This window comes from Cryptomeria japonica, chromosome 9 (assembly GCF_030272615.1).
Source record: "Cryptomeria japonica chromosome 9, Sugi_1.0, whole genome shotgun sequence".
Classification (NCBI taxonomy): domain Eukaryota; kingdom Viridiplantae; phylum Streptophyta; class Pinopsida; order Cupressales; family Cupressaceae; genus Cryptomeria; species Cryptomeria japonica.
The window spans coordinates 154,174,571-154,202,275 of record NC_081413.1 but is presented as its reverse complement, the minus strand read 5'-3'; the positions used below and the strand labels follow the sequence as shown (position 1 = coordinate 154,202,275).

At 37.1% G+C, this 27,705-nt stretch overlaps 1 protein-coding gene across 1 annotated transcript; it reads left to right on the top strand.

The window, feature by feature from the left end:
- Positions 1–20,362: 20,362 nt before the first annotated feature.
- On the top strand, positions 20,363–23,060 carry LOC131858314 (uncharacterized). Its single transcript, XM_059211513.1, has 3 exons — positions 20,363–20,440; positions 20,677–20,971; positions 22,615–23,060. The coding sequence occupies exons 1-3, from the start codon at positions 20,363–20,365 to the stop codon at positions 23,058–23,060; spliced, it is 819 nt and encodes a 272-aa protein (XP_059067496.1).
- Positions 23,061–27,705: the final 4,645 nt, after the last annotated feature.

Below are 27,705 nucleotides of genomic sequence, written 5' to 3'. Positions count from 1 at the left end.
TGGATGAATGCATAATGGAGGCTATTGAGCCTAGACAGGAAGAAGTAGAGCCTATGGGCTATGAGGTAATGTATGATATGCTGGACGGGTATGCTTCTGCCCTAATCGCCTCACCCCTTGATCCTAAGGCAAAGAGAACCGACACCTATTTGGAAAGGGTTGCACCAGTTGTAGAACCCTTTGAAAAGAAAGGAAAGGCAGTGCCTTTAACATCAGCATTGGTTACTACAGCCAGTCCCAATGTGACCAAGTGATCACCATTTAAGAAGAAACTGGAAGCAGCACCTACAAAAGTCTTCGAGAGGAAGCAAAAGACAAAAAGCAATACACCTGACTTAGAAGAAACTGTGTCAGAAGAACCGCCTAAGAAGAAGACTAGGCAAACAAAAAAAAAGACAAAGAATGAACCGACATCATCTGCACCGGTAAATATTGACATTTCTTCTTACAAACCTTTGACACATTGTCAAAGAACTATAAAGAATATTAGGAGAAAAGTGCTGAATGATTTGATTGATTGTTTTGATGATTTTAATGATGATGAAAAGGAAGCAGTTGAACAGGAAATGATTAGGTATTTATGTGTTAATGACCGGTCACCTTTAGAAATTAGATCTGAGACACCAGATTCTTTGTATAATTCTTTAGACAATAAATGGCACATTGCCATAGAAAAGGAACAGGAAATGAGGGAGAAAATATTTGCTCAACATTTTCTTGATGTATCAAATTTAGAACTTTTCAAAGTTATGAATAAATACAAAGGCCTCTTCTTCATGAGAAGAAGAAGACTCCTATTACTGGAAGGAAAGGGTTAAGAAGTGATCAAGGATACACATTCTCATGCTCAAGAAGCCCTTAAGATGCATCAAGTGGCTAAAGCCAACATAAAAGCTGAGTGAGAACCGGAAATTGGCAAACCGAATGAGGTGTATGACAGTGAAGAAGAATCTGTCATGGAACAAATGGACCCCATTGATGTAGACGCCTTAGAAGGTGAAAATGTTACTTAGGATGCACCATCAGAAGCAACAAGATAGGAGAAGCAAGCAGAACAGGTAGAAAAGCAAAAGGAAGCAAAGGACAAAAAGGAAGAAGCAAAGAAGCAAGCGAAGGAGAAGAAAAAGGAAGAAGATGAGGAGAAAAGGAAAGAGGAGAAAAAGATAAAAGAAGATGAGGAGAAAAGGAAAGAGGAGGAAAAGAGAAAAGAGGATGAGAAGAAAAGGAAAGAGGAGGAAAAGAGAAAAGAGGATGAGAAGAAAAAGAAAGAGGAGGAAAAGAGAAAAGAGGAAGAAGAGAAAAAGAAACAAGAACAAGCGGAGAAGAAGAAAGCAGAGGAGGATAAGGAAGACGAGAAGAGAAAGGAAGTGGAGAAGAAGAAAGCAGAGGAGGATAAAGAAGAGGAGAAGAGAAAGGAAGTGGAGAAGAAGAAAGCAGAGGAGGATAAAGAAGAGGAGAAGAGAAAGGAAGTGGAGAAGAAGAAAGTAGAGGAGGAAAAGGAAGAGGAGTGGCAAAAAGAAGCGGAGAAGAAAAAGAAGGAAGAAGAGAAAGAAGAAGCGACAAAAAGCACTGAGATGGAGACTCCAAAGGCAATAGGTAGTCAAGCCAAACCAGCTGACCTCACCAGTCCTATTGACTTCCAGTCTGCAAACGAAATGGAACTACTAAAGAGCATTAGGGTTGCTCAAGAATGCCTTGAAGTGATAAGGAGGAAGAAGGAGCAAGATGTGATCCAAGCTGCGGTGGACACTCTTACCGGTTTGTTACCTGGCACAATTGAAGCTCCTATACATTGTAGTGGATGATTAGGTGCAGATCCTAGAAGAGGTAGCAGAGGCAAATGCCAAGAAAGAGCATCAAAAGGCTCTCAACATTGCCTTGGTGAAGAAGCTAAATGAGCTCCGGTCCGATTTGCAAAAAGCTCAAAAAGATATAAGGGATGCTCTAAATGAGGGGAATCTATTACTGAGTAAGATTTGCCAACCCCATCTCTTTTGTGATGATGTGCCTATACATAAGCAAAAGCTACAATCTGACTTGCAGTTATACATGAGCACCTTCAAGCCGCCATATGACTCTTTTACAGCTTATGGGCAAACTGTTCACCGGTTTCATATCCAATCTGCCAAAATAGAGTTCAAAATCAACAACCAGACTCGAGATTTGTAGGAACTACAACTGGTTCTACTCCCACGCCTGCAAATACTTCAGAAATGTTATCTCAATGTGGATGCCTTAACGATGACTCAAGAGATGAGCACAATAGATGCCATGGAAGAACAGGTCTCCCAGATGCAGACAGAGAAAGAAGTGGCTACCTCCCTACTTGAGTCCTGGTCCTTATCTATGAAACAATTTTTGCAGGACTTTAAATCAGTTTTTGACAAGTTTTATTCTTTATTGTCATAAACTCTTATTCTTTTAATACTAATGAAACAGGGGTTGGTCTGTAATAGTTTTTGGCAAAGGGTGAATGTTGTCATTGTTGGCAAAGGGGGAGAAGTATAAATTTTGAATGTTTTGATGTATACTTTAATGTTATTTCTGTTAAGAAGTAGTATACATTGTATTTTCTGCAAAAGGGATAGTGTATATGCTTAGGGGGAGTAATTTTGATTATGACATATTTTTGTTGTAAAACACTTAGATGTCAAAATTTTCTTAAGTGTTGCCATCAATACCAAAGGGGGATATTGTTGGCATTTTTGATGATTATGTTGTGATTGTCATTGATGGACACACACTTGCATTGAGATCACTTTTATATGTATGAGTTATGCTCAATCGACAATTGTTCCCAACCGGTATGATGCATTATAGTCTTTAGACTATCAGTGTTTTGCAGAATGTGTTTACCGGTCTGAAGCGGTATGTTGACCCCAAGCGGTTTGAGGATCTCAAGTGGTACGAAGGATCAAAGCGGCATAACACATATTTCCTAGTCTTCATTTTTGTCAAACTGGCAACCGGTATTTTGTATGAACCAGTAATACTCTGTGATGAGTTACCAACCAAAATTTTGTGATGAGTTACCATCCATTGATTGTTTGATGGTGCCGACACTTTAACAGTGCTTTTTGTGTCATGTTACATAATATGTCTAGATGCATTGAACCTAGGAAATTGTATTGTAATCCTATTGGATCGACATGAAATCAGATTCCTTTATAAGGACATCATGTCTAGGGTTTTAAGGTGGTTGATGAGTTAGAGAGAGTGTGAATGTGTTGAAGACTAAAGTAATGCTGGAATGCATTAGGAACGAGCTATCAAGGATCTAACCAAGCAATCTGTGCTATTTGCTAGATCACTCACTTGTTGATTACTTACATCTTCGACAAGTCTAAAGCCCTTAACCAGGTATGCCCAAAAGCCTTTTGTAAATCCTCTAACAAGGTGGTTCACATCTGTGGATCTAAAATCCTCTAGCAAGGTAGTCTTTAATCGAACTTATCTCCTAACAGAGATTGAGATTCCTAACAGGATCTGTTCTGGTAAAGAACATTGTATGACCTTAACCGGTCTGGTTCCTATTTTGCAGATAGTTACTTGTGAGTTTCATCTCACCGTGGTTTTTCCCATTTGGGTTTCCACGTCAAAATCTCTTGTGTTATGGTGTTTGTGCTTTTGTGGGTAAATGCATTATTTGCTATTTGGTTTGCATGTGTGCTAACCGGTTTGTCTACTAAACTATTTTACCGGTTTATTGTTAGTCTAGTAAAGTGTTTAAGTACACTGATTTTTGGCATACTAATTCACCCTCCCTCTTAGTATTCATCACATTGGTATATTGGTATTAAGGTTCTCTATTATGACTCCTCACATCATTCCCATTGACTTTGCTCCATAAGTCCTACCCCTACTGCTCAATCTTTGATTGATACTTATATCTAACCCTTTGATAACTGTAAACCTTTGATGATAAAATGCTATAGCCACTTCAATGAATTTTGATAGTGATGCGACTTGATTGGCTGTCATGACTGATTTAACAATGTTCTATGTGCTTAATCTGACTTTTGAACTGCTTGTGCACATTGTTAAATTTGATGCTCTTTGGCTCTGAATGATTAGAATCATTTCTTTTTTGTGTCTTACATCCTTTGTACTTCTCTTCATGATTCATCCATATACTAGTTTGAATCAGTCTATGCATTGGAATATGAGCTACTCTAGAATCTATCTTCTCCCTCTAACCATGGTTGCCTACTAAGACTGCCAATGCTTTTGTAAAAGGTCTACTCACTGTGATGTATTATTAATGATACCTTGCATGTATTGGTTTCTTTATCATTGTATCTACTCCTTGATACTTAGAACTGTTGCTGTAATTGTCTTTTGACTGATTGTAGTTGATCTTTTTATTATTTTGATGCTGCTCTTTAATACCCAGACTACAATCTAACCCTCAATCATGACTGCAAATGAGTCTTTATTGACTGCACTTTAGACTGGAAATTTCATTTTGTTATGATTTGCATGATGGATACCTTCCATCCAATGATTATTATCATCACCCTTGTCTTACCATTTCATTCATTGATTATTTATTGCTTGGTGGCTTCTTTATGCTTATAGATCTTAAGACAATGATTGTCTTTACTTTGATAAGCTCCATGGCTGGTAATGGTATTGCTTATTGCTTTACCCCTTGCAGCTGTAGCATATTTCTCTAATCTTTATACAATCATTGCTATTGATCTTCTTTGTGTGTTATGCCATCTTGATGGTATGCTCTCTATCTCTAGGAAGTCCTTTTTCTCACTGGGAAAGTCTTAGACCTTGGCCTTAATCACTCATTTTCCCTAGAGTTTGGACTGCTCATGATCATCAAGGTGTAGCACTCTAGCTTCTATTATCACTATAGTGTGAAGTGATTGCCCATAAATAATTGATACCATGTCTGTAAGGCTTGTGATTGTCTATATACCCTTCTATAAGCTCTATCTTTGTATGCTTTTGATGGCTATCACTCCCTTGATAGTAATCACAATGATCCTTGACTTTGAATGATATCACATATTCATAGCTCTGTCTTTAGGGTTTCTTTCAACTCTTAAATACTTTGCCACATAGATCATTATACTTAGCATGATGGATTCTTCAAAACTGATGACTATGGATTTCATAATTTCTTACTACTGTGTATAGTTCATGCTTATATTCTACCCACTGTACTGCCATGATTGTAATCATCTAACTACCTCCATCATGCCCAATACATATTCCAAGGTGTAGGATATTGTATGTGAACCCGATTTTGATGTGAACTGGTCTTTATTACCATAACAGTCCTTCAATGGATTGACTTTGATATTTCTACTTATGCCCAGTCTCAAGACTCACGGTGATTTGTTGCTGTCTTTGTAAAAATGACGTTGTCTTCATGGGGCTGCAACTGTGTGTGTGCACCATGAATTTTGTTCTTCTATGTATTCATTATGTATGGTCTGATTTAATGTAATTTGAGGAAAGGTATGACTGTGTACTTTCCTCTCAAAGGCATATTGATTTCACTTTTATCACTTTTTTCTTATCTAGTAAATGCTCTTTAAACCACCAAGTCATAGTGACTTCTAAAGGTCTATATTCATTTGCCACACTATGACTTTTTTTGGGAGCTGCATTTACCAAGTTTTTCAAAGATAATATCTCTGTTCCTGTAGTACTGCAAAAATAATTCTCTTATATGCTGTGACAATGGCCTGTCCAGTGCTTCCATTAAGGCTTATGTATTCATTTCCGCCCTTGATTGGAGTCTTGATTTTGATTGTGAAAGCCTTGGGCTGCTTTGAAAGTATGAGAATATTATGATGACTTCTTTCATCATTACTTAATTGTGACCTTCAGATTTCATCATACACTTAGTAAGGTTTTTTGTGATCAAGGTTTCTGCTCATATATACTAATATATCACTGCTTTATATGGTGGACTATCTGTTACAAGCTAGGGTTGTCGTTGCACCAAAAGATCAACCTATCAATGCTCGATACAATCACTAGACTTATATAATCCATAGGAGGCTATTAAACCATGTCGCGAATCCCCACGAGGGACGTTGGCCCACTGCTAAAAATCTCCCTCCCAGCATCACTCGTCGTGGCTTGCATGATTTGAACCTATGACCAAGCTCTGCTGCCACTTGTTACAAGCTAGGGTTCTCGTTGCACCAAAAGATCAACCTATCAATGCCCAATACAACCACTAGACTTATAGAATCCATAGGAGGATATTACACCATGTTGCAAATCCTCGTGAGGGACGTTGGCCCACTGCCAACACTATCCCTGCATTATGATTATGTGACTCAATGGATGACTCCTCAATGTGCAATGCTGTGACAAAACCTATCCATAATGATTAACATGAACCCCATATACTGCTCTGAGTCTTTGTAATGGATTGTGTGTATTTGCATCTACAATCTCACTAAACTTCATTCCTTTATCACTGTTATAACATTCTCAATATTCTTGAAGTCTTATGACTGTGAGATGTTATTGTTCTCCATTTATCATAGGTATATGACTGCCCCATATGGACTGTTTCCTCTGTCCGTGGCTGCTGCTACAAAACTATGAAGGTGTGATCTTGACAGTCTTGAACTAACATCATTGTATTTTCATGACAATAATTTCTCTAGATACCTCTATTGGCTATCTTTTATGACCACATGATATTTTACTATCAAAAGTTCTAAACATTAGCTCTCAGCTGTGATCTTGGTCTAGAATCTTTATTGTTTCATGACTTTAACATGAAAGTTTTCCTCAAAACTTATATGGGGTTGTGTAATATTTGTCTTGTTCTTTTAATTTTGACAGTGGTCAACCATATGACCGGTTCCTTCAAGACTTTAGCAACAAACTCTCTCTAATATTAAGAAAAACCTTACTGTATTTCTACTCTTAATGATTGTGCTACTATGTCTTGTATTGCTATGCTTGATTCATTCCATGAAAACTATCCTGGAGATGCTGTTGTCATTTCAAAACCCTGCTCACTATCAAATCTGAGACTGTCCTATTAAAGCTGTGAATGTGATTGTTCTATCTCATCTTTGAGACTTTTGGCTACTAGAATTCTAACTTTCACTGTTATTGCCAACTCTTTGTCTTCTATGGTCTTCTACATGCTTTTTTGAGTTCTCATTCAACCTTCTTCCCTTGATGATAATGCCACACAATGCTTTAAGTTCTGAAACTCCTTTATCTTATTGACTGTGTATACAATTTCCATGGCTATCGATATCATAGGTATCTTTGTTCATTGGAGATCAAGGGTTTTTCTTTGATGGCGATCACTGTCATTCCTTCAAGGCTCCATAACATGTTTAGTAGAATTATCTTCTTCTGCCATACTTGAATGGCCTTTGGTTTCTCTTTGTGTGTTAACTAGAAATAATGATAGTTACAAAGTTATTTTATAGACTGTGTATTGTCATTGGCTGCTACTCCATCACTGTCAAAATAATAACATTTCATACTTATTATGTTCTCTAAAAGCTTTTGCCATTGATCCTTTTGTCATTTCCTGTCCATATACAACTATTTAGGCATTTTGACTATCTGTCTTTTCTCTTTTTGTTGTGACTGTAACTTAGGCTTTATACTATCTTGATTGCCCATGATGGGCTATATTATGCTAGCTCTAGGCTTGAAAATAAAAAATATGGCTACCTCTATCATCATCATGAAGATCTTTGTATTAATCATTTCATAGACTACTCCTTCTATCATACTTCTTGCATTAATTATTCAGTGTATTCTTGATTACTATATATGACAATCTTCCCTTCATTGTTAAGACAATAAACTATCCTTATGTGCTGCTGTAGTTGTTCTATTATGAAATGGATGACCTATGACTGATAAAACATTAATCCCTCTATGACCATAATCTTTTCAATCTATGCACTTCATTGTGATCTCACTATTATTAACCTGCTGCAATTGCCAAGGGATATTATGACTATTGCAATTATTTTTATCCTCTTGCCCATATTCTTGTTTTGACCATGAGGAGTGAAGAATGCTGCTGCTCTTTTCACACTGTTTTCTATCTTTTGGTAGAGGCTTCCTTGAGAACACTGTATCTCAGCTTTTGAATGCTCTTTGATTCATAGTGTATTAATTCTTTATCTTACAACAAACCCTCCTTTTGGCTGCTATTCAATATGCATGAACTTAACAAGGTTTGTGACTCACTTGTCTTCACGGTGTGAAGAATATTGCCTATAGGACTCATACACATAAAATCTTAAGTTTGCTGTCTGATCTCTAAAGCTCATTGTTGCCACTTCACGACTTCAAAATAATGAAGGAAATCTCTATTTTTAACAAGGGAATTCATTATATGCATGAAAGGATTGTATATACTATCTTCTGTAAAAGCTTTTGTGATACTTTGAAACTATTAGATTTCCTTCCTTTAGAATGAAAATAAGAGAATCAACTTGCTTTCTTTGCAACGCGGAGTGGGAACTTGGGTTGGTAACCCTACCTCATTGTGAACTTTGACATCATTGCCTTTAAATTGGTTGTTGAAGCTCTGTAACTTCTCTTTGAAGATACTCCTCTTTTTATACCTGTATACACCTAAAAATGGTCTGAAGATAATTAATTAAATATGCAATTATTTAATTAATACCCCTTCCCAATTAATTGAATTCACAAATAATTTGATTAATTTTCCCATTCATCTGCTTGTAAATAAATCTAAGTGATTTATTTATAGAGTTCATTCAATAATCCCCCTTTGATTAATTAATTCCCCTTATTTTAATCAATTCTTCTAATTCCTAATTAAGATTAACAAACACAAGTTTGTTGAGATTAATTACCATTTTCTTAATATTTGAATTTCTAAATTCAAATATGATCACATGGCTCCTAAATTCTAACCACCTAGCCTAACCACCCCCTAACCTAACCCATTCTATCTAATCTTGGGTTTAACTAATCCTATCCTATCTTGCACATCCTAACCTCTTTTATTCTAACCTCCCGTGGTTGGATATCCCCTCCTTGAGACACATGACACTTTTTCCACATGTCTTCTCCCTTGGACAGTTGCCCTCTCATGAGAAAGGTTATTTGGCACTTGTCACCACAGAGATGACAGGTGTCCCTTCCTCCAACCTCTTCTCAAACTTCCTCATTCTTAGCCCTTGATATCTTCATATCGAATCCAGACTGTCAATTCCTACCACCTCAGCTTTGGCCTTGGAATTCCTATAAATACCCCTCATTTTGGAGCAATAAACATCCCTTGCATTCATAGTTTTTGCATTGTTATTATAGGCATTTTACATCATATCATCTAGAATAATTAGCATTTTAGATCAAATACTAGCATGCTTAGAATGGATTTTATCATGTTAATCTAGTTTCAATTATCAAATCATGTAGCTTAAATCCTCATTTTAACTAATCAATCATCCTAGTTGTAATCATGCATCAAATCATCCTAGCCTCATGCATTTGCATTATCATGATAATATAGCCACTCAAATTTTGAGTTTCCACTTTGGAGGTCATTGCTTGCTGAGAGTCAACAATCCAACACCTTCAAGGTCCTCAAAAATAGAGGAAAATGGGACATCTCAAGAAAGGCTTATGGTTTGATTTCATTATGTAGTTTTCAATTTTCTTTCCATTTATATTTTGTTGTATCATATATGTGCATGTTTAATATAATTGACCCTAATTTTAGTAGCACATGAGACGACATCCTAATGAGGATCCACCATGGTGCCTTTGCCTGTTGCTGCTCAACCTATGGTGCTCCTATAGGTACCTTCTTAGCTTGGGGAGCCTCTTGCTCTGGGACCTGTTGCTCCTGATCTACTGGATCGTATCTCCTCCGTCTGACCACCTGGGTCATCCAATCCATAGATAACTCTCTAGAAGATGTAGAACTGCTAGCTCCTGGCATGCCCATCGATACCACTACCACTGCTCTGCCATCTCCCCCCATCATCATCCCCTCTATCTCCATCTCCACCACCATAATCTCCTGCATCTCCTCCATATCCATCTATGTCATCCCCTCTATCTCCGCCATCATCTCCACCCCCACCTCCTCTCCCCCCACCATCCCTCAGTCGTCTAGGAGCTCTACGTCATGGCCTCTCATCATCCTCATCTAAAACTGGCTCTAGCTCATCAAGACACGTCAATCTAGGAAATCGGTGTGCAGTAAAATATGTAGCATACTTGCCAGTCATTCCGCTATCTATCATATGCGGTAAATAATCCCAATCTAGTGGCCTTAATGATAGTTACTTTGTGCATGCCTGCTCATACAATAGTGGGCCCCCAAGTAGCCACATCAAGTCTCCTGCACACATAGTGAGCTGTACCTAGTGGAATCCCCTGTATCCTACCATACTATCTCAACACCCTCATGCAAAGGAATCGTTCAATAACATAGGGTGTAGATCAGATCAGGTATTGATTCAAGAATGCATAAGGAATCTCCACTGAATCCTTGGGCCATATCTCACAATCTCTATAGGGTCTCCATATCATTGTATCGAGATCATCTAGTACTCATCGCCAATACTCCAATTTGCTTAGCTTTCGCTGGACAATAATACTTGGATATCCGTAAGCGTAAGGCCTGCCTATAGGTCTCTCTTTTATCTGCCAATGGTCGTGTGATGGGCAGATGCTCCCAAGCCCATATCTAGAGAACTGTAACCCCTGCTGATAATCCAGCTGGTCCTTGGTATACTACTTGGTGCAAATCATAATATAGGTGGGCCAACATGCATGATCACCACCCAAAGCGAGTCCCCCGTGTCATCAACTTCTCAAGGAGATGACCCCATCCAATGGATAATCCCTTTGACTTATGATCAGGACAAAGGAAATCCCCAACAAATCTGGCAAGCATAGTAGGTAGTGTGGTGTAACCTAGATCTAGCATCTCCTGCCATGTAATGTCGTATCTGCCAATCTCATCATTGTCGAAAACTTTGAGAAGTGCATCTATCCCACCCTACTCACTATGATCATAATAGACCAACTCACCCATCACTAGGATGCGTAGTATCCGATACACATCCTCAGGTGTCACGGTCTTCTCGCCAGTCGGTAAATGAAATGTATTATGCTCACTATGCCAACGCTTAGCCAATGCTGTCAATAATCCCTGGTCAATCAAAGATCGGGGCATATCAAGAAGGGAAGATAGGCCACACCTATCAATGTGGTCTCGCCCTGCCAGGCTAAGGAAAGGTATCAACATCTATGTCTTTGAGAAGCACTCTCGAGACTGAAGAACGCTAAAGGGCTCCTCCAATCAAATCACATCATCCTCCTGTAATCAAATCATATCATCATATCAGTATCTTGATTTATCTATCAATCAAACCAATCTATCTATCAATACATTTTTCTCACTTGAGATTTATATGAAATCTCGTTGAGCCCACACTCATCTATCATGAGGTTATCAATCCTATCTCATCTGGCACACAAATTGAGATAATCAAAATTGATCATCAAATTTCATCAATCAGGAGTATCTAATTTTATCAGTTTGATACCTAATCAAATCTATCTTACCCTATCAAAATAATTGAAATCAAATATAAAATCAGCTTGGCGGTATTTCATCACCTTTGACAATAAATCGTGACGTTTTGGGGCAGAGGCGCAACAACAATTTCATCTCTTTTTTTTGCGCGCTATCGATTTTATCAATTCTTTTTTTTGATGCTTGTAAGGAAGGAGAATTCAGTTCATTTGAGACAAAGGCAAAACGTCGTTCATGGGGCTCATGGCATCCTTGACACTCATGCCCCATGGTGCAACATGCACATTGCTGTCTGCAGTACCCACGACGCGACCATAACCCGCATAGTGGTGCCTATGGTGTCGCCTATGGCGTCCATGGCAGCGGCGGCGCTGCAGCTCTACCACCCACCCTAAAATGCAATCAATTTTTGTTTTTAAAAAGCAAAATTAAAAATTTTGAAAAATGGTTCAAACCCATTCTAAACGTATAAAACCCAGTTCAAAAATACAATTTTTCTTAAAACCCTTATAATCAAAATGACAAAAACTAATTTTACTAAAACTGACTAAATTTTTCAAAAATCAACTACAAATTTAACGAAGATGGGTTTTATCGGTGTACGTACTGGTGGATCGTAGGCTGGAGGACGCTCATGACGTCGAATTCGCTCGAACCGGTGCTGGTGGTACAAGATCGCCATTTCCTTCTCTAGAGCAAGTTTTCAATAATTCAAACTACACAAATGAGGAGTGGTAAAAGTGAATTTCACTTTTTAAACTCAAAGGGGGGCATTTTTGTGGGATTTTTATCTCACTTATTTTTAATCATCTAATCAACTAATTAGCCTGGCAGGGCAGCTTTTTAAATTTCTTATCGAGAAATGAATTGGATCAACTCTGAAAATATCTAAAAATATGAAAATCATTAAAAATCTGAAAAATCATGAAAAATTTTAAATTTAAGAAAAAATAAAATAAAAAATCATGAAAAATTAAAAAAGATCAAAATACTATCTGATTCATTTCCTGAGGGGGCATACTCACATCATAACCTATCAATCAACATCTAGGGCATCGTATCAAATCAAATCTGCATCATATCGAGATTTATCATCTCAAATCGAATCAGTATCATATCGAAACCAAACCCGCATCGAAATCAAGATTGAATCTGCGTCTTATCAAGATCAATATCAACAACATCATCAATCAATTTTTATTTGAATCAATGCGTCATCACGCATCGCTTCAAAGAGAGGCAAAATTTATACACCTAAAAATGATCTGAAGATAATTAATTAAATACGCAGCTATTTAATTAATACCCCTTCTGAATTAATTGAATTCACAAATAATTTGATTAATTTCCCCATTCATCTACTTGTAAATAAATCTAAGTGATTTATTTATATAGTTCATTTAATAATCCCCTTTGATCAATTAATTCTAAATTAATTAATTCCCCTCATTTTAATCAATTCTTCTATTTCCTAATTAAGATTAACAAACACAAGTTTGTTGAGATTAATTACCATTTTCCTAATATTTGAATTTCTAAATTCAAATATGAGCACATGGCTCCTAACTTCTAACCACCTAGCCTAATCAGCCCCCAACCTAACCCATTCTATCTTATCCTGGGTTTAACTAACCCTATCCTATCTTGCACATCCTAACCTCTTTTATTCTAACCTCCCGTGGGTTGGATATCCCCTCCTTGAGACACATGGCACTTTGGCCACATGTCTTCTCCCTTGGACACTTGCCCTCTCATGAGAAAGGTTCTTTGACACTTGACACCACAAAGATGATAAGTGTCCCTTCCTCCAACCTCTTGTCAAAATTCCTCATTCTTAGCCCTTGATATCTTCATATCGAATCTAGACCGTCGATTCCTGCCACCTAGGCTTTGGCCTTGTAATTCTTATAAATACCCCTCATTTTGGAGAAATAAAGATCCCTTGCAATCATAGTTTTTGCATTGTTCTGATTAATTAGAAAATAGGTTTTAAGGACCCGAAACCTTTTACAAAAAGATCAAAAGATAGCTCAGCAAAGATCAACTAGACCAACATAAAGACAACATACAAAAGACTGGCAAGATAGCTAGCAACCCGCACGGACAACAAAAAACTTAAGAACAACAAAGCAGAAAAAATCAGAAATAAAGACCTCGACAGCTAGCAACACCTACAAAGACTTAAGAAGTTCAGCAGCCTTGATGACCAACAGGTCATAATTCACCGAAGCAACTTTGAGCTCTTCAATTTCCTTGTTTGGCTTTTTCTCCCTCTTCTTGCCTATGGTCCTCGTTCTTGGTCCTTGTACACCTTCCACGCCCTCCATGTCAGGTTCCTGCTCCAGGGATCCCTTCTTATTCTCCAACTTACTGATGAGGATTTTGATGTTGTCAGCCAAGGCCTTCAGAATGTTATAACTTTGTTCAACAATGCTTCTGAGACATGTATCGATTTTGTTGAGTTTGTTTTCAGCATCCACCATTCTCTGGTCCCTAACAATGTCATTGTTTTTTATTTCCTCCAAGGCCTTCTCCACTTGTTCAAACCTTGGATTGAAGGCATCCCTAATCTCTTCAGCTCTATAAATAGTCTTTTCCAAATCATCAACATATTCAGCCATGGATTTACCTTCACCGATGCTAATAGTCTCCAGAATTTTAATCCTATGACTCAGGTTCTTGTTTTCCTCCACAACTTTCTTGTGACTGTTTATGAGCCAATCAAGGGTGTCCACAAACCCCTTCAAACCCTCAACAAAAGGGTTAGAAGGGGGAATTTTTTCACCAACCTTGGCATGATCAGTTTTGGGGTCTTTTCCACCGGTATTCTGTTCGACATCACCACCAACACTCTGGTTAAAACCATCCCCCATAATATCCTCCTCAACGTTTCAGTCCGCATCAGAATCCTTGCTCTTCTCTTTGTCCTCCATCTCCAGCTTAGAATTGCCTTACCTGTTCTGCTTTTTCCTTTTATGAAAAGAAGATTTAGGTTTCTTCTTTCGAGGGGATGGAGAGTCATCCTTTTCAAAGTCCTCAGAGACCTCCTCCGAGGAGGAAGAGTGAATCTGGAAGACCTTCTCTTTTCTTTTTTTCTTGCCCTTGGAAGAGGACGGCTTACTGCTCTCCTATTTTCTTTTCTTACCCAATTCAACCTTGGAGTCCTCCAGGATCTCCTCAATCTCACTTTTTGAATCATCGACAGAATCCTCACCCACAAAAAAATCAGATTCTGATCCTTTGTCCTCAGAATCAGAGACAAAAAGCTGGGGGCAGGTGATTTGATTAGCTTTAATATGATCATAGATTAGAACCATTAGACCTTGGTGCATAGAAGTGTCTCCCTTAGGGTTCTCTCTATGGGCTTTGATAGTGGCATTCATCAAGAAAATCAGGAAATAGGGTATGTTAACTTTGTCTTCATACTTGAGGTGGTTGAGCAGCATGAAATAGTAGTTGTGGACTTTGGTAAATCTACCATCCAAAGTGATGTAGCACATGATTGCAAACATAACCTCCCTCCAAGGCTTAGCAAAGGCCCTAGGAGGGTAGTAGGTCTTACTAAGCTTAACCAGGCACTTCTTCTCCTTAGTAGTTTCAGGGTATCGCTCGATGGCCTCCTTGCTAAGCTTTCTCTCCCTGTAGAAATTACTTCCCTCCCTCCAGAGACCCGTCACCTGAGCAATGAGGTCTTTTTTGATGGTGATATTTTGATCTCCCATTTTCAGGGTGCCCTTCCTCCAATTTTTGGTGAAAAACTTAGTGATTTTGGCATCCCTCCCATGGAGTCTTTCCATGTGCTTCATTAGCCCACCCTTCTGCAAGATACTCCAGATTTCCTCCTTTTGTTTCCATTCTTTACAATTACTGGGCTCGTAGCGACGTCTGTTACCTCCCATGGTTTCACAGCTCAAACTAGAAAATAGAGAGTTGCAGATAGCTAATGGAAATAAATCTCTAGATGCGGCCCCAAAAACCTAGAAAGCATGGGAGAAGGTGGCATTCATCTTATCATTATTGGTACCGACATAGTAATAACTATTATTAGCCCTCCAAGTCATGTTATTAATCATTATATAGTCCATTTAAAATCTTTGAGGTAGAGTTATATCGATCCATGAAAATGATCAATCTAGAATCATTAAGAAGATCCTCTTCACCCTTCCAGGTAATCATGTTGTCATGAGTGACCGCCACGTTAGCTGCCCAATCAGCAGGGCCATTTGCTTCCCGATAAATGTGAGAGATAAAACATTTATCAAAGGTTTTAATAAGATCCCTAGTAGCCTTAATGATATTGTTGATAGTCCATGAGGGCTTGGTAATTCCTTTAAGGTAGTTAATGATATTATTAGAGTCCCCCTCGATCCAGAGGTAAGGACAGTTCCACCTTTTAGCCAGAAGGATGCCTTGGAGAGAAGCCATAGCTTCCGCCATATGGTTAGTTTGGCAACCTATAGGAACAACAAAAATTTCCTTACAAATGCCATTTTGGAGTTTTTGCATTGTTATTATAGGCATTTTACATAATATCATCTAGCATAATTAGCATTTTAAATCAAATACTAGCATGCTTAGAATGGCTTTTATCATGTTAATCTAGTTTCAATTATCAAATCATGTAGCTTAAATCCTCATTTTAGCTAATTAATCATCCTATTTGTAATCATGCATCAAATCATCCTAGCCTCATGCATTTGCATTATCATGATCATATAGCTACTCAACTTTTGAGTTGCCACTTTGGAGGTCATTTCTTGCTGAGAGCCAACAATCCAACGCCTTCAAAGTCCTAAAAAATAGAGGAAAATGGGACATCTCAAGGAAGGCTTATGGTTTGATTTCATTATGTAGTTTTCAATTTGCTTTCTATTTATGTTTTGTTGTCTCATTATATGTGCATGTTTATACAATTAACTCTAATTTTAGTAGCACAATGCCAAAATCTTGCATGAGTTTGTTAGCTGCCTGCTGGTCATCTCCTTGAAGATATAAGGAGCTCAAAAATAATTTGCATGTGTTTCTCACAGAAAACTCCATTTGTCCCAATGCAAACACAAGTTCAAAGTCAAAACTTAAAGCAAATAGAACATAAAATCCCTAAAGCACGTGAAGACACCAAGTCCTCAACTTTGATCCCTCCTAAAACAAAGATGTAGCTTCTCCTTAGCTTGATGTTACTTGGAGCTAATCCCTATGTGATATGATAGGCCACGTGAGCATACAACAAAAATCTTTTAGAGTTCTAATGCAATGTGGAAATTGTGTATTTCTCTCTTTTAATTTTTAACTTCTCTCCAAAATGTGCATGGGGTTATCTTGCGAGTGATCTATTTTATGAATTCAAAAAACCATACAATATGCACTATTGAATTTTAATTAGCATCTCCCCTACACCACAAAGTAAATAGGCTACTTATTGATTTATTTAGGAAACTTCTAAAACCTGTTTTGAATTTAAGACACGGAGAGCTATTTTTTTTATATGAGCAAAAAATAGGTAACACTTCTTCATTAGGATCATACCCTGCTTAGATAACAACTTCTTTTGAAACTTTCTCATCAACCTTTACATTTGCACTCTCAACGATTTTATTCAACCTCTTGTTATAACATCAATAAGCTTTTCTCTTTGTAGAATAACCAAGAAATATACCTTCATCTTCTTTGGTATCAAACTTTCCAACTATTCCTCCATCTCTCCTAATATAGCATGTACTTCCAAAAACTTTGAAATACTTCATAGATGGGATCCTACCATACCATAACTCATATGGTGTCTTCCCAAACTTCTTATTGAATAGAACTCTATTAAGGGTGTACATAGTAGCATATATAGATTTTTTCTAGTAAATATCTGGTAGATTTTCATTCTTGATCATAGTTCTTACCGCCTCTTGAATAGTCATGTTCATCCTTTCAACTACACCATTTTTGTTGAGATGTCCTAGGAGTTGATAAATGTCTTATAGTTCTATATTTCTCACAAAAAGTATCAAATTCATCAAAAATAAATTCTCCTCCTCTATTAGATCTCAAACACTTTATTCTTCTATAAACTTCATTCTCAACTCTAGCTTTGAATATCTTGAATTTTTCTAATGCTTCTAAATTTTTTCTTATAAATGAAACCTAAGTCATCCTAGAATGATCATCAATTAAGAGCATGAAATACTTCTCACCTTGCAAACTCTTTGTTGTGGTTGTACTCCATAGGTTTGTGTGTATTAGATCCAACAATCCAATAGATGATTGTTCCTCTCCTTTGAAAGTTCCTTTTGTCTACTTTCCCACTTGACACTCTTTGCAAATATTGTTATCCATTTTAGTCAACCTTGGCAAATCTCTCACAAATTTTATCATACTAATATTCACCAAATTGTCAAAATTGATATGACACATCCTTCGGTGTCATAGCCAACTCTCATTGATCTATGATAATAAAAATTGTCTTGTAGCAACTTCCAATTGATACACTTTTCCACCTGTCTTTTTTCCCGCAACAATAACAGTTTCGGATCTCTTTCGAATCTCACAACCACCATCCTAAAATACAACATTGTAACCATTTTAGCACATCTATCTAACACTCAAGAGATTATGATGCAATCCTTTCACATAGTAAACATTGTTAGTGTTATGTTTTTCATCAAAGGTAATAGAACCAATTCCAACAATTTGAGCAGTATGATCATCTCCAAATCTAACAAAGCCACCATCATATTTTTCTAGCTCTACAAACTTACTTTTGTCACCAGTCATATGATTTGAACATCCACTATCAATTAACTATTCATTTCTATCTCTCCTAAAATGCAATGCTAAATCAACGTTCTCAATAATCTTAGAACTGTATATGCATAAAATTCATCATAGCTAAATAGGAAATAAGGAAAATCATGAATTCCTTAACTATTTAAGCAATCCTAAACATAAATCAATAAAATAGATGCATAATTGGATCAATTAAACAATATAAAACTCTCTATTTTTCATCATGGCTTCCATTGTTCTTCTCTTCTTTGTGGTATGGTGGCTCTCAAATATCACACTAGTAGCCTACAAGTGACACAAAGATTCAAAGTTCGTGATTGTTGAAAATGGAGAATTGATCCCGAATTTATAAATTTTTGGGTGAGATTGAATGAGGGGTGGAACATAATCACTAAAAGGTGGAACTTAGGTGAGCTCACATGCCGATTGATAGTTGAATTGTTGATTTGGAGGTGGAACATAATATATTGAATTGTTAATTAAGTTAACCGATTGAGAAAAAAAAAGCTGATTGAAAGATGAAAAAAGAATGATTGTAGGAGAATTAAAGAATGATGTAATTAATCAATTAATTGAATTGAAGAATTAAAGTAGATTGAATTGTTAACTAGAGATGAGTGATTGAATGCTTTTTGGAAAAAAAGCAGTGGAAGATGGAAATAGAGATTGAAAAGATAATTGATTTAATTAATCAATTAATTGAATTGATTAATTTAGCATGTGCTTGAACTTTGATTTTGATTTTCAATTTAATCTTTTGCATGAGAATTGATTTAAATATTCAATTTATTTTAAATTCAATTTAATCTTTGAATATATTTAAAACTTGACTTTGGAATTCAATTTGATTTTTGAAATCATGCACATGTATTATAAGAAATTAGAAGGATATGAATTTGAATTTGAATTAGAAGAATTAATGAAATTAAACGAAATTAGAATTTGGGGATTTAGAATTTGAATTAGAAGAATTAATGAAATTAAACGAAATTAGAATTTGGGGATTTAGAATTTGAATTAGAAGAATTAATTAGCTAATTAAATAATTTAAAGAAACTATTTAATTATTTAGAAATTGAATTTAATTAAATAATAAAGATTATTTCAATTAAAGGAGTAAAATCACAATTAATTAAATAATAAATATTTAATTAATATTTAGAAAAAGGGTTTAAATGATTAATTGATTAGGATAGAATAGAAATAGAATAATTAGTAAGATGATAGAAGAAATATGAATATTTAGAAGAATAAGATTAATTAGCTTAATTAAATAATTTAATAATTATTTAATCAATTGGACGAATAATTAGTACATGACCAATGAGACATTTTTAGGTGTCTACAAGAACTAAATTAGATTTGTTGGGAAAATGGTGTCTCAACCTTGCATTTACATGAGGTTACTATTTATAGTAAGTTTTCATTTGAGCACGAAATGGTGCGAAGTTCTCCCCAAATCTTTTGGTTGGCTAGATAAGCATTTCGGTAAAGTTACATTGCAAGATCATAGCTAGTTTTGATGATATTAAATTTTCTGTTTAGGAGGGGTCCAATGAAAGGTTTAAATTTGATTTTGAGGAATTTGGAGGCCTCGAAACACCTTGAAAAGTGGGCATAAATGGCATAGCTTTTTATGAGGCAATAGATCATTCATCAACATGTGTATGCTTGGGGTCTTTGTCTCTTAGCCATGGTATACTATCAGATGCATAGTGTTGTTTGTTTGAGGTACATATCTATTAGTTGCGGCATGACACTACTCTAGATCTAGGTTTGGGAGCATATTTCTATCTCTAGGCCAGTGATTCATGTTGATTTGTAGCATGAGGAGCCATATGATTTCAAATATACACCTGAGATTAGGCACAGGGGCTCGGGTAACACTTTATATTGGGAACATCGGATTGACATCTTACAACACTTTATCTGGAGACCTTACTTGGATTCCCCAGTTGGGCGGATGATGACCAACATTTACCATTCTGCTGGTATCAAAAATTCCTTATAGGAAGGATTGTGGAGACACAAAGGATCATTGAGATGTACTTGCCAGGACGTGTGCTTATGAAGTTTGAGGAGGTCCAGGGAGTGACTACTGTTACAACTTATTTTTCTCGAGTTGCTTGAAATGTATCTAATTGGGGAGCATGTATACAACTGCATGTGGCTGCTATAGAGTTTGATGTACTTCGAGAGATACAGTGGGGTTAGAGAGATGGTCTTGCAAATCCGGGCTGGAAACCATAGTATGACACATGGTGGGCTAGACATAGGCCTATTCCACTTACTGATCCTATAGTTCCTATTACACCTCAGCAGATATGTCATTAGAGACAATAGAGGGGGGATGACAGGGAGGAGGGAGAGGGAGAGGGAGATGGGGTGAGGACAAAGGAGATGGGGGTGGGGAAGGAGATGAGGAGGGATACAATGAGGATGAGGACATAGATATTGGTGGAAATACCGAGTCTAGTAGTAGTGGGGATGACGATGATTCTACTTTAGGATCATCGAGCAACGATGATGGGGATGACAGTGAGTTGCCAGAGTTAGAGGATATACCAGCCATAGAGGGAGGTGGGGATGGAGGTCAGGGTGGTGATGGAGACAATGAGGACGATCCACAAGTTCTAAAAGCGCGGATTCAGAGTTTGGAGGATGAGGTTGCAAGGTTGAGGCAGTGACGAAGTGATGAGTGAGAGCTATTTCATAGAGACTATGCTGCTATAGGAGTTGAGAAAATACAACACCACAGGAGCCTGAAGATCTTCTGCAAGCCGAATAACCTGTTACAAGGAGAAGCAATGAAGCAAAATCTGAAGAACATACAAAACACAGAGAATATGCTCAAAAAGAGAGAGCTCAATATTCACAAAAATATGTAATGTGATTCTTATAATGAAAAGAAAGAATTCAACCTTTAATAGGTCAAGAAACCCTAAAAAGGGAAAACCTAGGTTTGCACATAATAATTAATTAAAATAATTAATTATATGCGCCTAAAGTTAGCTTAAGTGTAAAAGAGATAAAGGGAACTTAAATAATTAAACAAAGAATGTTTAATTAATCAAGTAAATACCCGAATACTCTAACACCCCCCCTTAAGCTAGACTTACGGAGAAGCTAAAACCTAGAACAACTACTGAAAGCATGAAAGATGGGTCCCGGCAACAAGGCCTGATCAGGTACCCAAATACAATGAAATCTCTATGAACTGGAGAAATAGAGAAAACCACGTGGGAACAAAAATCTACTCCAAAAAGAGATGGAACAAATATCACTGAAGCATGAAGACCTTGCAAACTCTATCGAAGAATAACTGCTGATCTAAAGAACATCCACTGAACTAGAACATGACCAGGTAGAGAAGACTGTAATCTGCACGAGTGCCCTCAAATGACACTACTCGAATCAGGAGGCAAACAAGGCAAAACAACTGAAATCGAAGATACAGATGGCATGAGAAACCAAAGCCTGAAGAGCTGATCAATCGAACCACAGAAGCATTAGAACCAACAGGATAAACCTCCCCATAATGCGGAAGTGGGAGAGGGATAGGAACACTAAAAAGGACAGCCAAAAACAACTGCATGACGAAGAACCAAGAACATCAAAGGTTCTGAGACACATCATCATGAGGTGAATGTCATGGAAGGAACACTCACTTGACAAAGGAAGATGGCAAACAAAGGCAAACATCAACCCCCTCATGGCACTTGATCAACAGTGCATGTACAACAAGACACAAGATATGCAAGATTCCAAGTAAACAATGCATGATGGCACTTTATCTCAGTGCGTTTGCATAATTACAAGCTACAATGATAAGAAGACTGGAAATAGAAACGAGAATCAAAACAGAGACACCCTACTCAGAAAAGAGATCCCAGGACCTGAAACAACCACGATATCCACCAGAGTGCTGAAAAGCAAAAAATTGAATAAAATATGCATGGAACAGAATCTGGAAAAAAAAACTCATATTTCTAGAAAGTACATAGAACATGCTTTCCGAAAATATAAAGTTTTCGAAAAACGGAGGTCGGATGCTCATTCTACGTCTCCCGGAGTACAAAAAAGAGACCTCACTTTGACTGCAAAAAAACATAGTCAAATAGAAAAATTAGAAAAAATTACCAACACCATGAGGTCAGCCTCAGAACTAGCTTTCCGACGCCTATTCGTTCACCAAAATCCGACTCTGTATGCCCAAGATAGGGCCAAAAAACCAAACCCCCCCTGAAAAAGCCAAAAAAGGGGGTCTGGTGGCCAATGGGTGGTCCGGTGGCCAGGGAGCGGAGCTCTGGTGGCTGGGCGGTGGTTAGGTGGCGGCCCGGTGGCGGAGCAGTGGCCGATTGGAAAAAAAAAGGCGCTCGGGGAGAAGAGCGGAGGGCGGCTGGAAGCGGCGGCGGGGGCCAGGGAGGAGGCCGGGGGCTGCAGGCGGCGGCGGGCCGAGCAACCGGCAGCGCAGGGAGGCGGCGGCCGGGCGGTGAGAAGGCCAAGGAGCTGGGCACCTAGAGGTGTAGTGGGCCCAGGTTGGGCGGTAGCAGTGGAGCCAGGCGGAGCGGCGGGGCTAGGCTGGGCGGCGCGCGGGGGACCGGGATCTGCACGGCCAGCGGGGGCCGGAGACTGGGAGCTGTATGGCTGGCGGGGGCCGGAGACTGGGCCGACGATAGCTGGAGAAACAACAGTAGAGGCCGGAGAAGGATGGAGGGGCCGCCAGCGGGGGCCGGACTGACAGGTCTGACAGGCCTGTCAGTCCGGTACCCTGTGGTACCCACAAAAAATGTGCCCCCAAAATTTTTTTTTTTCTTAAAAAGAAACAAACCTCCCTTTTTTTTTTTTTAATAATTTTTTTTAAAAACAAATTTCAGTCTGCATGCCATAAAAAGGCAAATTTTTTATTTTTTTGAATTTTTTTTTCTCGATCTGCTTGCCAAGGCCGTACGACCTTGATCTGAGAAAAAAAAATGCTCCCAGAGGCTCAAGAACCAAAACAGGTCAAATTTTATATGACCATAGGGGTTTTTGGGCCTTCTGAGCACAATGGTGAGGTTCGTTTAGGCCCAAAGTGCTCAAAAAAAATCTCAAACCGTAGGTACATAAAAAATTTCTGAAACCCCAGATCTGCTTCCAAAGCAAAAATTCTCAAAACAAGAACAGGCAGCTACAGATCCACGCTCTGATACCATATAGGAGTTGAGAAATACAACCCCACAGTAGCCTGAAGATCTTCTGCAAGCCGAATAACCTGTTACAAGGAGAAGCAATGAAGCAAAATCTGAAGAACAAGAAAAATACAGGAAAAATATTCTCCAAAAAAGAGAGCTCCAATTCACCAGAAAAATGTATATTGAAAAGATGATACAATGAAAAGAAAAAGAAACCTCTAATAGGTCAAGAAACCCTAAAAAGGGAAAACCCTAGGTTTGCACATAATAATTAATTAAAATAATTAATTATATGCACCTAATGTTAGCTTAAGTGTAAAAAGATAATTGGAAACTTAAAGAATTAAACAAATAATGTTTAATTAATCAAGTAAAGACCCAATTACTCTAACAACTGCCTTGGAGAGGGAGAGAGATCATATTGCTAGTGAGAGGGATCAACTCCAGAGGGAGTGAGATGACACAGTGAGAAGGGCTCAGTTAGTTCATGATGTGTACGACCAACATTTTTCTTCAGGTTCAGATATACAGACACAATCTGATAGGCTTTATTATGCTGCACATGAGGCCTTGTATGTTTCAATGAGTTTAGAGGTCGATTGGGTTCTAGTAGGTCTACCTCGCAGAGGACTAGTAGCGGGGATGTTATGGGTCCACCTCAGATATCCTTGGGACATCCTGGGGTAGGATCAAGAAGACAGGATCCACCTGTAGATAGAGGTAGTGTCGGTTGAGACACTTTGTATCATGTTATATGAGCCTTTGGGTATTTCTGGTGATTGTATTCTGACCTATTATCATTTTCGAGTTATATATATGATATGCTGTATTTTGGCGGTGATCTATTATGCTTTGTGTTCTTTATATGATGTATGATTCTATGTGGTTTATGTGATGCATGTCTATATGGTTTATGAATGTACATTTATATGGTTAATGCAATGATTTCTATATGATTTTTGATATAATGATTTGTATGGTTAATTATAATGATTTGTATGGTTAATGAACTATATGCTAATGATGATATTAATGAAAAAATTTAATGCAATCTATATTATATGATTATGACTAAATGAATGCAATCTCTACTTTATGATAATGACCTAAAATGAGTGCAATCTAGACTATATGAATATGATCTAAATGATTAAATAAATGCAATATGAACTATATGAATGCAACCTAAAGGAACTATATGAATGCAATATATTTTTGTTTGGCATATATGAATATGATTTAAGTGATTAAATAAATGCACTATAAACTATATGATTGTAGCCTAAAGGAACTATATGAATGCAATATATTTTTGTTTGACATATACCAGAATATTGCTTTACCTCTTTTGACTTAGATATCGTTTGAAGAAATGTTAGTAAGATGAAAGAGAGAATAGATTGATGAAAGAACCATGTTAGATGACACGATAGAAAAAAAATGATGCAAAAAAAGATGATGAAAGAACTAAATAATGAGGAAAGAATCAACAAGCTAGAAATAAACAAATGTGATGAAATGAGAATGATTGATTCACAAACTTGTGTCTTTATTCATAGCGCAATATATATTCATCACTGAGCCTTATTATGTAACAATGGAGCTTTGCACATCATGGTATAAGGAACCAACATGTAGAGATATCTCATTGAAGAAACAAACACATAGCAGACAAGGAGTAAACCCTCCATTCTATGAATAATGCTAGGAGTCGAGGTATGTGTGGCATTTAAAAATATGAAAGATCTTATCACAGACACCCATAACACCTATCCCAAAACTTAATTGGTTCAAACCACAAATAGAAAACAAAGAAAAAGATAATGCAATCATGGCTCCTCTAGTCACTTGTGGACATCCTTGAGTAGCATAGGTACATAATTTGTCACCAAATAATAAAAGATAGAGACTAACTAGGACAAATTCAAAATCTATACTGTTCTATGCCTTCATTCTTGATTACTTGATGTGATGGTTGATAATGTCTGATCAGAAATTTTGGACCCTTTTTAAGACTGACCTGTCTGATTTCGAGTGTATCCATCTTTGTTTAAGACAAGATAATAATCACTTGATATGGATATTGGTACGATTGATAAGATAGTTTGATCAGTTGATTGTAGATGTTTGATTAGATAGTTGTATCCTTTGCGAACTTCGTGCGAAGTGTTTGCTGGATATCTGCTAGGGTGTTTGATTCTTGTGAGACATTTTATTGCAAGTTTTATTATTGTTTTTTGATTTTATTTATTTTTGGATTTTTTGGATCATATCTAAATGTTTTTGGCATTTTTTCAAGACTTTTTCTTAATGTTTTTGGATTTTTCTATTGATATTTGAATGTTTTCGATAGATTTTTTCAAGATCGTATTCGAATGTTCTTGGTATTTTCTGTTTTCAATGTTTTTTGGATTGATTTTTTAGGACTATATACACTTTTTAGGGTTTTTTCAGGACTTTTTATACTTTTTAGGGATTTTTGTGTTTTCCAATGTTTTTGGATTTTCTGTGTTTTTCAATGTTTTTTTTTTTTTTTCAATGTTTTTTGGGTTGATTTTTTCAGGACGTTTTATACTTTTAGGGATTTTTTCAGGACGCTTTATACTTTTTAGGGATTATTTCAGGACTTTATATGATTTTTTGAATTTTTTCAGGACTTTATCTGATTTTTTTGGATTTTTTTCAGGTATGCCCCCAATATGCAGACATGTTATGATATGATAATTTACAAAATTGCACATGGAGACAATGAAATTTTTTGACATGACCTATGTTAATGCAATATGAATGATGAAGATGTGTTTCCTATTCGAACAAGGATGATTGTATTTGTTTAGTATTTTGTAATACACCAATTGTATTGGAGGTGCAAAACATTTCATCCTTCTCCTCCCGTGTTGATGTGATTTAGGTAACATTCTGTCTCTTCATCACAAACAACAACTCAAGCACCCTGCCCAATGTGAACACTTTACTTATCAGTTGACATACTCTCCTTACTGATGATACATTGTACCAATACTGGTAACCTTACCATTTCATCCACACAAGTCAGGCACTAACTTGTGTACCGGTGACTCCAGTGATCATTCCTCTGAATGACATTCTCTTCCTTACCTTACCGGTGTTCTGCAACACAAGGTCATATCAAATATATCTCATCTTGTACTCCTTCATGGTAGTGTTGCACATACATCCCTCATACTAGTAGTCATCCCATATTGGCTGACATCAATGACAACACAATGCCAACATAAATATCCTTGGCATCCTATATGACTAGCTACGTAGACTATTCTAACTTCAAAATCATCTTGGATAGAGCCTTGCTGCCAGCAAGCTTTTAGGGCTCCAATGAGGTTATGCACCTGTAATCTCTTGAATATTACTCCATTTCCAGTAGGCATCCATAGCCTTGATGGAGTTACGCGCATGCTCCCATAGTCAATCTTTTTATCGCACTTGTATGTGTGATATTTCAGTTATATATCATCACTCTTTTGCCTTGAGATGGATATTGGCATAACACTTTTTCTTTTTTATTTTCTTGCCTTGACTTGTAGGTAATGAAACCCACTTGGGTGTGATAATTACAGTGGTGCTGAAGTAGAATATTGGATTTTTTACTAGTCATATGATCAACTAGGTGTCTAGAATGAATTAGATAATTTTGTTAATGTGTTTGATATCGAAATTGATAGATTTTGGGTTAAAAAGTCTCAAATAGTGAAATATCTGCCCAACTAAAGGTAAAGTGTCATCATGGGGTGATGTTGAAAATGACTGACCTTAGGATCTCAAAGAATTCATGTCCGAATATGTAAGAAAGGAAATGAACCTTGTTTCTCTTGAATGCAAACGAATGATAAATTTGGATAGTTGCCTTGTTTTATTGATAGTGCTATATGTAAATGCAAAAAATTTGTAAATGAAATGTATTTGAATGATAAACCTAATGCGATGAAAATCTATTTTAAGAAAATGATATGCAATGCAGAAAATAAAACCTAAACTAACCCAACCCTTAGATATAGTATCATTTGAGGTGCATGTTGTTCATAGGGTCAGGAAGTAAATCTCCCTCCATGGTAGCCAAGTTATATGCTCCATTTCCTATGACCCTTGTTATGATGAAAGGACCTAGCCAACTAGGTTCAAACTTTATTGGCTTTTCACATTCTACTAGGTTCCTTTGATTCTCCTTGAGAACTA